A 14,185-nucleotide genomic window follows, 5' to 3' on the forward strand; every position below is an offset into this window, starting at 1 on the left:
AGGAAAAAACCTACGGAACTACAAATAATTTTGGGGAGAAGGTGACAGTGTAGACCCTTGAAAGGTAACTAATTAAAAATTTTCTGGTTGTTACTCTTGTGTACCATCTTTTGAAAATAACCAATAATGGAGAACTGTAAAAGATAATGCACTTTTGAGGCACTTCTGTCCTTAAAAGTTTCATAAATATAGATACCTGCTTAAATGAACATCTGGAATAACGATGATATCTTTACCTAGGCAATTTCTATAAAATATGAACCTAACCATTCTTATGTTGCTATTTTGTTTGAATCCTTTTTCCTCCTAATCCAAAGAGAATTGATAGATGAGTTTCTAATGGTACCACTAAGTGTAACACCCCTTTATCTTTTGATAAAGGCGTGAATCTTCTAAGTTTTCATAACCATGGTGGTTTTGGAATGTAGCCTTATGTGGAAAAATACTTTTTATTCATGTAACAAGAACCTTGCAACTATGAATCAAGGACAATGCTAGTGAAAAACCTCAAGACAAATGAGAATAGTAGCTTGTACAACTTCTAACAGGAAGAGGCTAGGAAGCAAGTCCTAGCTTTTCTTATATTAATTTTATTTTTATGGGTCTGGATGTGTTCAGCAATGATACTTGCAGACTTTTTTTTTTTTTTTTTTTTTTTTTTTACCAAGCAGTTTAAGGTTCCTGTAGGAAGTTTGTGTGATGTCTGTGCTGACAGTTATGAAAACCAGCTTTTTTTCTACTTGCAAAATCGGCCAACATCTTGCATTTTTCTGGCATTTTCCACTTTGAGTAGCACATGGTCACACAGACCTTCCTGGTAAGTCACTGATTACGTTTAACTATGACATAGTTCCAAGCATTATTTTGCTTTTTACACTTAAATTCTTTTTTCCAAGAATCCCAAATTTATTAATTTAATGAGCTCTTCAACTCTGCCATGGCCTAGTGAATATAGGTTTAATTTTTATATGGGTGTTTTTGGTAATGGTAAATTAAATAGTTTCTTCCTAGTCATTAAGTCAAATCTGAATCAAAATTATGTATAAAAACCTGAAAGTATGTCTTATAGTCTCACCTTAGACATTCTTCCCTCCCAAATCCACAGTGTTGTGAAAAAATGCCCACTATAATTATGGTGAATTCTATTAGGCATTGTCACCTTAAAAAAATACTAAGGTGCGAGGTTTTGGTTTTTTGGTGTTTTTTTTTTCTTAGCTTATCTTCTGTGTGCTTCTGACGGTTATCTCTTGTAATTAGGAACTGAAATAATGCAAGCATGAAAAAGATGTTTGATATCACTAAAGCAGGAGGTCTGTCTATGATCAGTTGTAATGCTGTATAAATGTTTCTGAAAGAAGCTCAAAAAAATGACAGTTCTAAGTAGAGCAGAGCAGAACAATGCTGGCTAACACACTGCTGTGCGCAGGAGAGTGATGTCCAACCTCTTTTCTACATGGTTCAGATGAAGAATTTGATCCTGAATTTTTTGCATCCTAGAGCAGAATATATGTTGTGGGGCAGTGCTGCTTCTTGGTATGCATAAATGAAGGGCCAGAGAAAGAACAAGCATTGGGGATGAGGGAGACCAAAATTTCATATGCCTGCGCTGAAATGAATAATGTGGGAAGGTGAGCATTAGTCTCCCCCAGCTGAAAGTGACCTGGCCACATACGGACTGGCTATTTTCAGTTAACTTCATTTTTGAGTATAGATGTGATAAACTCTCCCAAAAAAGAGTTATATTAAAACTGATGTAGTTCTCTAATTTCTCTAATGACAGCTTTTGAGTTGGCAAATTGACATTTTCTGAATAAAAGCTCTTGTTGAAAAGTGCTTGAACATCTCCACTGGACATTCATCTGTCCTGTAATACGTGTCAGTCATTTCCCTTTCAGCGGGTGTGCTGCTGAGAGAGAGTTTGAGTTGGCAAAGGGGGTAGTAAGCCCTCAGTGTCTTAAGAAATAGTTAAATTAAAAGCTTAGACAGTTTGGTAAGAGAGTAGTCATAGTTCATCTAAGTTTTGCTGAACTTTCTCTGGCTGACCACTCCTCTATGCCTCAGAGAAGAGCATGAAAGTCCCCCTTATGTCCCTAATTTTGCAAAGCTGTTTTAACAAGGGAATATGTAAATTTGGGGTTTCTTCTTGACTTTGACTGCTGTCCGTTTATTTCATGAGTCATCATTTTTGGCCCCTTACGGAATTTGATTGTTTGTATTGCATTCCTGAAGGCCACATTTAAGATCTGTGTAGCTAGCGAGTTTGTGCTTTTAGCCCCAGGAAAAGACCAGGTGCAGGCATGTGTTGGCTGGAGCATGGATGGCAGAGATGAGTGAGGAACAGAGAGCTTCAGAAGAGTCCTGAGAGGCATGGTTAAGAAAAGAGGAAGCTCAAGAAGGGGCAGAATAACGTGCCACTCCCTTGTGCAGTCACTGAGCAGGAGGACAGCTTTCTGCTTACCCTCTCCAGCTGGGAGAGGAGGGCTGTGGAGGAGCCCCAACAAAGTCTTAAATTTGTAGAGAGAATCAAAACCCCCAAGTAAATGCTTTGCTGATATAAGCTTGACTTCAAGCACAAGCTGGTGACTTGGGAGCTTTTTTTGTAACTGCTCAAACCCGGGACTGAAGGTCTCTTTGGTTAGAGGCTTGGCTGTGTGGGGTCAGGCAGGCTCTGCACAGGCTGTTTGGCTTTGTGTGAAAGCTGGCTGTTAGATACAAGATGAAGACCACTGGTATTGATGCACTTTCTATTGCGAAAGTGTCCAACCACAGACTTCTCAAGAAAATGGATAGGGCAGTTGGGCTATCCTCCTAGGTCTAGTATTTATTTATGTATTAAATTAGTTGATTATAAAATGATTTATATATGAAAAATGCAAAGAAATCTTTCATAGTGTAAGTTTACCACTTAGTCTCTCCCCTCAGGAATATAATATATGCAGCAGGGATGTCTGTATTTGCCTTTGTGTCTATGTGTTTGTATGTGAAACATATGTTTACATTACTTAAACTCCAGATTCGCAATACCCATAAAATATTTCCATATACATTTTGCTCACATCATTTAAAAGAGGCTGAAAAATCTCAGCGTCAGAAGTTTGTTCATGACTACTTTTACTAGAAAGTCCTGACAAATTTCCTTGAGTCACTCTAACTACCTTGTCATGCTTTTAATGTTATGACCATATAGACCAAAGGAAGTGCAGCACAATTGTCCCCTTTATTGCAGGCAGTGACCAGAGCTCATATTTTGAGTAAATATTCCAAAACCAGAACATGAAAGTTGTAATGTTGAGTCATGTTATACAGACAGTATGAGTGTAAGATGACAAAACACACCTTTTTGTGTGTAGTCCTTTCTCCATCCCTGCAGTGCCAGCACGACAGTAGCCTGCTGTGTGTGGCTGACAGTGCTGGCTGGTGTTACAGTTTGCGCTGAAATGCCAGGAAATTCAGAAGAAAAAAAAAGAGCTGTTTGGATAACTTGCCCTGGATACTAATTGAATTGAAAAAGAATTAAAAAAGATATTTAAAGGCAATGTTTGCTTAACTTTCAACTAAATTTGTTTTATTGCTGACATGTGTTACCTAAATAGAAGCCAGCTGTTAATTTCACCAGCTTCTTGCATTTTTAGCTATTATTATGGTGGTTCTTTTTTCTGTAACCACTGCATTGCTAGTGCAAAAGGATTGTCATCTGCAATTGAATCCTGAGAGCATTGGGCAGCTTTGCATGTGTTGCAGCAGCTTGTCTCTTCCCCTAAAAGTCAAACACAAATACTTAGAGAAAATATCAGAATAAATTTTTGTTTAAAGTTTTTTTTTATTTTAAACCATCCTTATTTTACAGCAGGGGGGCAAAAGAAGGAAGGAAGGTGTAGATAAGTTAAAGATATGTAGGAACCCAACTCCCATTATTTTAATAAAATTTTTAAAAGGCATTGGCCCATAATTATTTAGAACTTGGATGACATCCTTGTTGTCACTAAGGGAAAGTGGGGGATTTGGATTGAGGTCTTTGAAGTCTAAATCTAGTGCCCTTAAACATTCAGCATCCATTCTTTCCACAATACCAATGATGTTTCTTAGTTTTGACAGGCAACAGCTCTTGACCAGCACAATGCAGCACAGTAGAAGAAACAGAAAGTTTTGTCAAAGATTCTGGTAAGAATGAAATACGGGGGAGTTTTCTCTTTTCTTCCCTTCACCTAAATTGTAAAAGGATTTATTCAACAAACAATTCTGTCCAGTCGGGTGTTGCACTCTAGGTGTATATCACTTAATTTTAGAAGTTATTATTTAAATGTTTGCATTTTTGACGTTGTTTTTAAAGCTGCCACTGGTATTGAGTTTTTCCATTTCGGGGAGCCTGGCTTGACATCTCAAACTTTTTAGGTACTTGGGGTACCCGTTATCTTGAAGTGTGAGTTTTTGTTCTCTGCTGCCTTAAGTTGGGCTTCCAAAAGTAAGAATACCCTTGAACAAATAATTGTCATCCATAGAAAGTTTATTTGTGGAATAACTAAATTCCAAAATCCTAATGTACAGAAATGCTGGGCATTTTTAATCTTGCTTTTTCTTAATTGCAGCATGCATATAGTCTGCATAGACGATCTTCTTGAAATGGGTTAAATAATAGGGTGACTTGACTAGTGTACTGTAATTGTTTTTACAGGGAATATATCCTAGTATTTCTTCTTTTTCATGTAACTTCCATCAGATTTTTCACATTATTCTTTGGTGTTTGGCCTTCTTGCTGGAAAAACAAGTTAGCTGTTTTCCACAGAAACTACAGGGAGTTTGACCTGTACACATTGGGGATTACTGATCTTCTGCATGAGGTTTTTTGACAAACTTTGGGACTCTACTATCTAAACTATCCGTCTTGTGGCTTGGATTTCTGTAGAAAAAGACAAGTGATCTTTGTGATTTTTAAAAGAATATTCTTGGAATTCCTCAGTTGAGATTTTTTTTGTTACTTTCAAGGCTGTTTTTTATTTCTAGTGCATTTTCAATTGACGTAAAATATAAGACATTAAAGAAAAGTAACACAAAGGTATTAATGCAAGGAACTCTCATTCCCAGAATAAATTGACTCCTTACTGTGAATTTACTCAGTTCCACTTTCTAATATTTCTGTGAGTTTACCATACAGTAAAATCATGTATGATGACATGACTTTTTCTCATAACCTCTTGCAAACTGTTGCAGTGAGTGTTTCTTGTTAACTCTCCTTTGCGTAAGCAGTATAACTGTAAGATAAATCATCATGCCCTGAATCAGTTGCCTCTTCCTTCAGGCCTGTAGTTAGTGTTCATGGAGAAAATACAATACTTGGCTGGATGGGGACTGTACTAGGAACTTCCATGACTGATGTGAAATAGGTGCAGGTATGCAGGTGGAAATACTTCCAGCCTCTTGAATATTTCTGTTGGTAAGGTCATTCCTTGCAGAGTGTAAGAAAGGGATTATTTTTTTTTTCCTCTTGAAATAAGTCCAGCTTAATTAAGTTTATTATGAGAGAATGTCTGGTTTCCTCTAATTCACCAAGTCTTTCCTCCTGTTACAGGATGTTACCGTAACATGGAGTTAGTTCTCCAGGAGGTACTGGGCAGCTGTATATAGAGAACTGGCCTGTTTATATTACCACTTCTGTCTTCCTTGCTTTTGGCCTCTAAAGTAGCCTCAAGCACTAGATAACGTATAAATTTACCTTGCTCAAGATTTCTTCGACATTTCCAGAGTTTTAGCTCTGCTAGTATATTTTGTACCGCTCTCCTTCCATTGAAAGGAAATCTTAGTTACTCTGTGTCACCTGCAGTGTCAGTAATTGCTTGCAGGCTGACAGGTAATCTTTCAGAAAGAGGTTCACGGTCTTTTCATCTGTTACATTGTCTTTAGCAGGAAGTCAAATGTGATTTCCCAATCATAAAATTCTATCTAGCTGTTCATGCTGTGTCAGCTTCCTTGCCAAAATTCACCCCAGAACATCCTCCAAAAATGTGGCACGAAGGTTGAGGTCTTTGCTTTTCTGCTCAGAATCCTTCCTTCCACATGTGCTTTTTTAGCAAGGCATGGGAAGACCAGCCGTTGCACATCAGCTAAGCATATACTTTTTTCTTTTGTGACGAAAATTGTGTGATGGGTGCTCTACACAGAGTAATAGGTAAACCTTGTTTATTGTGTGGGAAGACCTAAATTAAGAAATAACATTACAGTGATTTTCCAGGATGCTAGGCAAAATCATGTAGAAACAGATTATTTGTTTTTTCTGTTATACAATCACAGGATCAATCTGTAACCAAATAAAATGTTGTAATCTGATTTGATAAAAATGGATGGTGACATTCATACCAAAAGCCTGAGTCAATATTTAGCTTATTCTGTACCCCTTACTCTTATCATATTAGATAGAGCATTAACGACTGTACTGGTGCGTTGTGCTTATTCATTTATTTTTTTTAATTGTGTATGTCTTTAATTTTTAAGAAGAATCAGCTAGTTTTATGTAAACAATCCCCCTTTTATGATTTTTCTTACAATCTTGAGGATGTATTCTAGTGATGATATTTATATTGTGATGTGGTTTACTTATTTTCAGAGCCTTTCCGCTTGGGGAGACTAACTGTGGAGTGAGCTCATACTCAGCATGAAATGGAAAAATCTCATTATTATTCTTGTTCTTTGTCCTCAGCATATCCTGCGAAACTGAATTATCTGTAGGAGTTTACTGGACGAACACTGAGAATGAAAGTGTTCCAGTATTAATCTCTGTGTGTGTAACTTTTTGTGTAATTGCTCTGTTATTGTTGGTCTTTAGAGGCAATAATACCTTATCTGATTCAGTCTGTCACCTCAACTGAAAATGAGCTAAGATCACAGAAGAGTCTTGATTTAAACAGTGATCCACCTATCCACTAACAGCTCGTTACGTTTGATGTCTGAAACTGTGACTAACAATTAAATGCTCTTGGGCTCACAAAAGTAGAGTTTACTTTTGGGTGGAAGTGAGATTTAGAAATTTAGCAGAAAGCTGTCTCTGTATTACATGACCAAGCTAATCTGTGGCCTGTTCAAGCGGCTATGTTTGCTATGGTATTTTGTAAACTTGGACAATTTGTAAGCTTGGATATTTGTCTGTAAAGCATCAAGAAATAGGTCATTAATCAGTCTGGCCAGCTTAGTTAATTTTAGTGATACTGTATGAATTGACAGAATTTATGCTTGTGTTCTTGTAGAGACACTGCCTGCGGGGTGCTTTGCTTGTCCTTTACAGAGGAATGCTATCAGCCCTGGGAACAGCACAGTTCACAGATAATGCCATACCACCAGATTATCAGGGAAACAAAACAATACATGTTAATACTATTAGTGTCCTTGAAGACATGCTTAGAGGCGCTACTTCCCCTGCAGTCTGTCAAGGGTTGTCTTGCCACCAGCTTCACTTTGAGTTCAGTTCTTTGTATGCCCTTGTGATACAGTCCTTAATTAGTTGATGATATTTCTATGAGGCTTTGTGGGATGGACAGTGTATAGCGGCAGTATTAAGTGAGGTAGTTTGGGGATCACAGCTTTATTTACTGCAGATGTTTGAAGTAAGCATTCTTCAAGACTTTCTTTGTGGCTCTTGATGAGTGTAACGTGTAGCTTCTGTTAGTGCTGTATTTTGGCTCCTTTGCCACACTAAGATTTTAGATATAGAAATATATTACTGTGCTTAACCCAAACTCCATTAATAATGTAGTTCAAGCTTGCAAAGGGTGTGGTGTAATTATATTAGGGTCAAGTAACTCTGATTTGAATTAAATCCACTGTAAAGGACATAAGTATTCAAGTCACTTAAACACAGATGTCTGTTACCACTTCAGATGGCCTGCTGGCTTCTGGCAGGGCATGGCTACCTGTCCATCTGCTAGCCTCACGGTGCCTCGGGTACACTCACATGTCTGAAATGCACTGAATTGCCTGTCTTTGAGTACCCGTCTCTGTTAATCATATCCTGAGCTGACTGTCATTAAGGCAGCGAACCAAGAGGTCCAAATTGGAATAATACCAGCATGACTAGGGCTGGAATCTATCATGCTGTTGATTGGAGCTGTATGGAAAACCTGGATATTAGGCTTTGCATATCACATCAGGGTCGACTTGCTCCCTGGCCCTTTTCTCCCTATCCAGAGACTCTGCCTGTGTATCTTTAGCTTGCAGTTTGTGCATGTGTATATGTGATACGGTTATTAATTATGTGATTGTGTATTTGTCTGTATGATCCTTGCCTTATTCAACCTGGAGGACAGATGATGCTTGGGGATTCATTATGGCTTTTTAGTCAAAGATCCTGTTTGTAGGATCACAAATGTGTTTCCTGCAGATGTTGAAATAAACGAGGCAGGGGGTTACACGAGAGCATGGTCTCATGTCTAAGTGAGTTCACCAGTTGAATGATGATCTGGAGAACTGCAACTCTGCCTCTAGGATGCTAGACAAATAACTTGAACCAGGTTTCATGTCCTAGGCCTAACCCATTTTCTTATTTCCGCAGGTAGAGCAGTATCCTCAGCTTGGTTACGTGTATCCTCTCAAAGTGAGCGTGGTAACTTGTTGGTAGTTGACCGTGCAGTTAGGGGAAATAAAGTATTTTCTGGTTTATGACTTCACAAATTTCCTCTTTATTACAGTGATTGAATAGCTCTCACTGTTCCGTTTTCTTGATTGCCTTTGAAGTTTGCAACAGGTTCTCAAAAACTGATATGGTAGGCCTTGTTTACCAAGATTCTTCAATGTCCTCCTATAAGTAGGACTCTAGGTAAAATAAACTTAAATATTACAAACCAGCTATACAATATGCCTATTTACACAATGCTGCTTCCCTCCCATCTACCTGTTTATGCCCCTACTGAATTTAGCTGATAGAATTTATATTAAAAAAAAAATAATAGAAAAGTCTTTGCGATTATTATTACAGTAGGAGAATAATGGAAGGTTTGTGTGTCTTCCTTGAAGTCCAAAAAGCTACTTGCTTTCTGTGATAAAGCTCTGGCATCGAGCTGCCTTGAATGAAAACTATGAACTGAATGTATGTTAAAGTACTTCATACTAAGACTTCCTTAGATTAAAAACAAATAAATAAACCCAGGGTAATTTCTAGCCTCAAGCTATTGTTAGGGCTGGCAGGATCAAAGAAGGGATATATGTTCTAGTGATCATAAGGACACAAAATTTTTATGGTACTGCCTGCATATAATTGCTCAAGAGCAAGGGTTTGGGAGTGACATAAATCATCATTCTTTAATGCTTATTCTGCGCTTTCAAAATTGGGGATTAGGAATCATTTCCTTGAGACCAAGCCCCACGTGGTGTGCTTTTTTTTTTCCTGGGTTTTGTCCTTTTTTTTTTTTTTTTTTTTTTTTTTTTAAATCTGAAATGTCTGCTGATGGTTCAGGTCTCACCATGGTCTGGCTAAATCTGAGAACTGATCCTGTCCAGCAGTTTCCATGGGTTTTTTTAGAGATGCAAAAAGGAATAACCTCTCCTAATATATTTTACTTTGACTGAAAGCAGTTCTGAAGTTTAATGCTTCCGGTGACCCCTGATTTCAGTAGAAATTTCACAAAGTGTTCAGAAAATGTTGGCCTATGAAGAACCTGTATACATCCTGACAGGTGATTTGCAGTTTGTCTGTCAAAGCCTCTTGCAGATCTCTGTAGACGGCTGAGGTGGCCAGGGAAGTCATACCCAGCTTCAATTGGAATTCCCAAGTTTACAGAGGGCAGTGTTGCTGCTCATTTATAGTTAAATGAGAAGCTGCCAAATGAACTCTCCTGTGCTGTTACTGCAAATTAGATGCTGGAATTTGTTTTCTGTTATTTTCTTACATGCAGTTGGGGAATTTACTGTTTGTGGAAAAAGCTTTCAAAGTGAAGTTGGTATGAAAAGCTGTGTTAAAATGACTAAACAGACCCTTACTACAAAGTGTTGCAGTTGTCTGGTACAAGTTGCTGACTGTCATGCTTGTGCTCTCCAGTGGGCTTTTTAGTTCTAAAATTCATGTCCCTTGGTGTGAATGCAGGACATTTCCTTGTACCTCACCTTGTACATGGAGGAAGATACAAAGACAAACTTCATCTGTGTCCTGTCCTGATGATGTGAGCATCTTAATATAGAAGCAAAGCATGGGAACCAAGAATTTTCACTATAGTAAAAAGGCTATTAACTAAACCCAGATTTTTTTAATTTTTTTTTTTAAACTAGGATTGTAATGCCTGAAGCATATACAACTTAACGTATGTAATGGATCAATACAATTGCTCTATTCTTTTGTTTATCTGTAGAGCTGCTAGAAACACTTGGATGACTGGAATTCAAGACATTTGGTTCATGCTCTGATGTACAGGAAATAAACACAAGAAATTTCTCTAGATCAGGCAAGTAAATGTCTATACCTCCATAGCTTATATGAAATTAAGTTCTTGGTAAACAAAGGGATTGTGGGAACCTTCCTAAACTGGAGGAACTAATTTGCTCTTTGACACAATATAGTTTAAAAATAACATAATTTTTTTCTTTCTTTCTTTATTTAATAGTTAAAAGATCTGTCATACTGAACTCTGCTTTGAAAAACTGGGAAACCTCTTCTGTGTAGAACTGAAATATATATTTGACAGTTGTCTTGAATGAAAATTAAGGCAAAAATGTCTGTCATAGATCCTTATCAACATATTGTGGTAAGTAGCTTTGAATCTTCTATGTATACTGTATAATATATACTGTCTTGTCTAGTAGATCCTATTAGAAGTTACTCTACATAAGCTCAGAGCATTAGAATTATAATTAATTCTTTACAGAAATGGCAAGAGTGTTTAGAGAAAATGTCTTCAGAAATTTTTTTTGAATGAAATTTGAAAGATTCAAGTTAGCTTTTCAAAATCATGTAATGGCTTTGAGTGTAGTTGCTCATGTTTAAGTCAAAATGGAATATGGGCTCTGAACAGCCTCATGGGTTCTAAAGGGCTTGCCTGTTGAAAGCATTTCACCAAAGTGCCTGTAGTTGACTGTTTAATACAAGTTTTTCTACACACTGATTGTCAAACTGAACTGTAGTCTACAAAAGTAACATCATGTGTCTAACTTTCTCCCTTACAATACCATTTTTTTTGTACAATTCTAGTTACCAATTAACTCTTTTTGCTTCTTCATCAGTATGAATAGAGGGATAAGTTGGCAATTTTTGGGTATTTAGATCTTAAACTAGTGTGTGTCTGTGATGTTGATTCAAAGAGAATCTTCAAAATATAGCCTACAAACTCTAGCTAAAGGTCAGTGAAACGATCTGTGCCATTCAACTACACACTGCTGTCAAAATCTCTTACTCCCTCCTTTTTGCTTTATTCCAATGTTTATGCGGCATGCCTTGTACCAGCTCTCAAACGTATCTGATTGAGTGAGCCAACTGACCTTGCCAAATTGGCAGAAGAACAGTTCAAAGCAAAAGATTATTTCTCTGTTGTCAGAGCTGGCCCAATGGCAGAGTACAACCATGTGAGCACAACTTGTATCAGTAAAGAAGTAGGGGCAAGGGAAGGAGGAGAAGGGAAATAGGAGCAGAACTGCCCTTTGTATGGCAAGCCAGTGGAGTGGGTCAGCAACTTGTTGAATGCTGGCTTTTGGCTGTAATGTTCACTCATGTATCTTTGCTTGAGTGACTTTCCAAAGTAAACACTGAAATTGCAATTCTTACTCAAACTGAAGTCTTGAAAACAAGCTGGGTGTGTTCATATCAAGCACTTTTCGTAACAGTCCCAGAATCTCAGGCAGGAAAATTGATACGTACTCAAAGATAGTTACTATAACCTTGTCGTAATGTTGAACTTTTATGTTGCTAAAAATACAGTGTATGCTTCCTTGAAATGATTTCTTATCAATTATGTGGTTTCTACCCCACGCAGTCACATCCTTTACATGAGTTTGAAGCCAGTAGATGTCAAGCTTGTGTTTTACTCACTCTGTAGTTCTGTGAACGCTGCTGTAAAGACAAGTTTCAGGCTGATGTCTGTGTTTAACAGTGTTAAAACAATACACTAACTTCCTCCTTTCTGCATCAGTGCCCTCTTCCGGATGGAATGCTTGATCTAATCTGTGTACCTTTATGGAAGAGGTCTCTGAGGCACTCAGTTATATTTCATTGAATCATTCATACAAAAGATCTTTTTTGATACCTATATATATACCATAATGAGCAAAATGCAGCCTTAGAATTATATGTAGTTGCAGTCCTCTGGCAACGCTGAACTGCTGCTGTAGGAATATTGCTAACTCAGGAAGGATAACTGTTAATGCAAGAGCTGATCCTGTAATTGCTTGAAAAGTGAATGGGAATCTTTGAGATGTCTTAATTTGAAAATTGAAATTGCATGGAAAGTTTTACTGAAACTTGAAACAGTCAAGGGCAGCAGGCTCATATCAATGCAAAAATCTTGAATTTGAATGATATTTGGCATTAAAAGACTCAAAACAATTCTGCATTTTCCAAAAGTCCTGCTGTTAACTATTATGTGTTTTCTGATCTCTTTCTTTTTCCTTTTTTTCCTCATTTTATGAAAGACTTGGAGGAATAAAATAAGGAATTTACAAAGTTACTGCAGGTACAGACAGAACCAGCTGTACGAAAAAATGCTGTTAGATTCAGAGAATAAAGAACTAAAATGTGTAATACATCTTCAGTTATATTGATATGGGGTATAAATATTATGACAATGGGGAAGATCACTTCAAGATAAAATTTCTGTGTGTGTATGCACAAATGTTTGTCTTGATTCTAATACTCTGTGAAAGCAAAGCATGGACTTTATGAAAATCTATTACTTAAGAAAAGAGGCATTTTCATGCTCAAGTGTCCTTAATGTTAAGGAAGTAAAAGTATTAAATACTTATTACACAATCTATCTATACTAGAGCTTCCTGATTGCTATTTCGTGTGCAAGTATGTCTCCTGATTGAGTTATGTTCTCTGACTCAGCATTCTGGAATATGAAAAATATTCAATGCATGCAAATCCCTTGCTTTCTCAGTAAATGCGGAAAGTTCGTAGGTAAAACCCGATGGTGTAACAGGAGATCTTAGCATATTGTTCTATTTCCCAGTCCTGTAGTGGGAAGATAATGGTGTTTATGTACATACAAATGCAGTAATATGTGAAATAGAGGAAATCAGATAACTAGGGAAACTTTACTGGGAGGAAAAAAAGAAGTCAAAGGTGGGAGAAGAACAAATGAGGCAGGAGGAGGAGTTAGAAGAGGTGGAGAGCTGTGGTGTGAGAAAAGAAGATATTGAACCATGGCTGTGCAGAATACATGGAAAACCTTGTGGACTGAACCAGTAGAGAGCGGATACTGTCCACAGGAGTTTCCGTGATTCAGAAAACCCATGTTCAAAGAGGTCATATTGAACGTTTTTTTTCTTTTTCTCTCCTTTGTTCTCTAAATTTACGGAGAAAGAGGAAGTGAAATGCAACATCTATGTAAAGCTGGGTCACTTTGGATGATAGGATTTGGGTTTTTGAGTTAATTGTGAGCTTCTGAAATTTTTATTCTGGCTTAGATTTTTAAAGGTATGCAGATGTTGCTCCACTCAGTGTTGCAACATTTAAATGATTTATATAGCATCGTCTACTTTTCAGAAGTAATTGAGGAGTTGGCAATGTACAGATTTTTATCAAGACTTAAGAAGAACATAAGTCATTTTAGACAATACAGCTTAGTCATCTAAACTAGCAAGGGCTGGATTTATAAAGGTAGTCAGAGTCAATATCTTCCTTGTGGTATTTTCAGGGGGCATCTAACTTCTTTATACCTCAATCTTTCCAAAAACTAACAAAAAATGCTTCTGAAAGTTGTGCTAGCTGTTAATAGGGACATTTAAGCCCCTTTAATACCCTTAGAAACTGGATCCTAAGTAGAAAATTGCCTTAATTTCCGGTTGCACTTAAATTGCACGAAAAACGTTTATTTTCGGTTATGAAAAGATCTAGACTTTTGAGCTTCCTGTCTATCTCTGTGTATTTTTTTTTTTTAACTAAGAGGGAGATCGTTTATTTTGGTAGTTGCAATTTCTTCTAAGCATGTGATTATGGCCAAATATTAATAACTCTGTAATTATAAGCTTCAGTGTGCTATCTTTGGTAAGGCGTAGGGAA

At 37.2% G+C, this 14,185-nt stretch overlaps 1 protein-coding gene across 1 annotated transcript in view; it reads left to right on the forward strand.

The window, feature by feature from the left end:
* The first annotated feature begins 10,388 nt into the window (after positions 1–10,388).
* The window catches only part of PLA2G4A (phospholipase A2, group IVA (cytosolic, calcium-dependent)), a 91,174-nt gene continuing 87,377 nt past the window's right edge, over positions 10,389–14,185 (forward strand). The window contains exons 1-2 of the mRNA XM_009884461.1: positions 10,389–10,418; positions 10,578–10,718. Coding sequence (XP_009882763.1) covers positions 10,668–10,718 — 51 coding nt within the window. The 5' untranslated portion in view covers positions 10,389–10,418; positions 10,578–10,667. The remainder of the gene's footprint in view (positions 10,419–10,577; positions 10,719–14,185) is intronic.

Source organism: Charadrius vociferus, unplaced genomic scaffold (genome assembly GCF_000708025.1).
Source record: "Charadrius vociferus isolate BGI_N301 unplaced genomic scaffold, ASM70802v2 scaffold220, whole genome shotgun sequence".
Taxonomy (NCBI): domain Eukaryota; kingdom Metazoa; phylum Chordata; class Aves; order Charadriiformes; family Charadriidae; genus Charadrius; species Charadrius vociferus.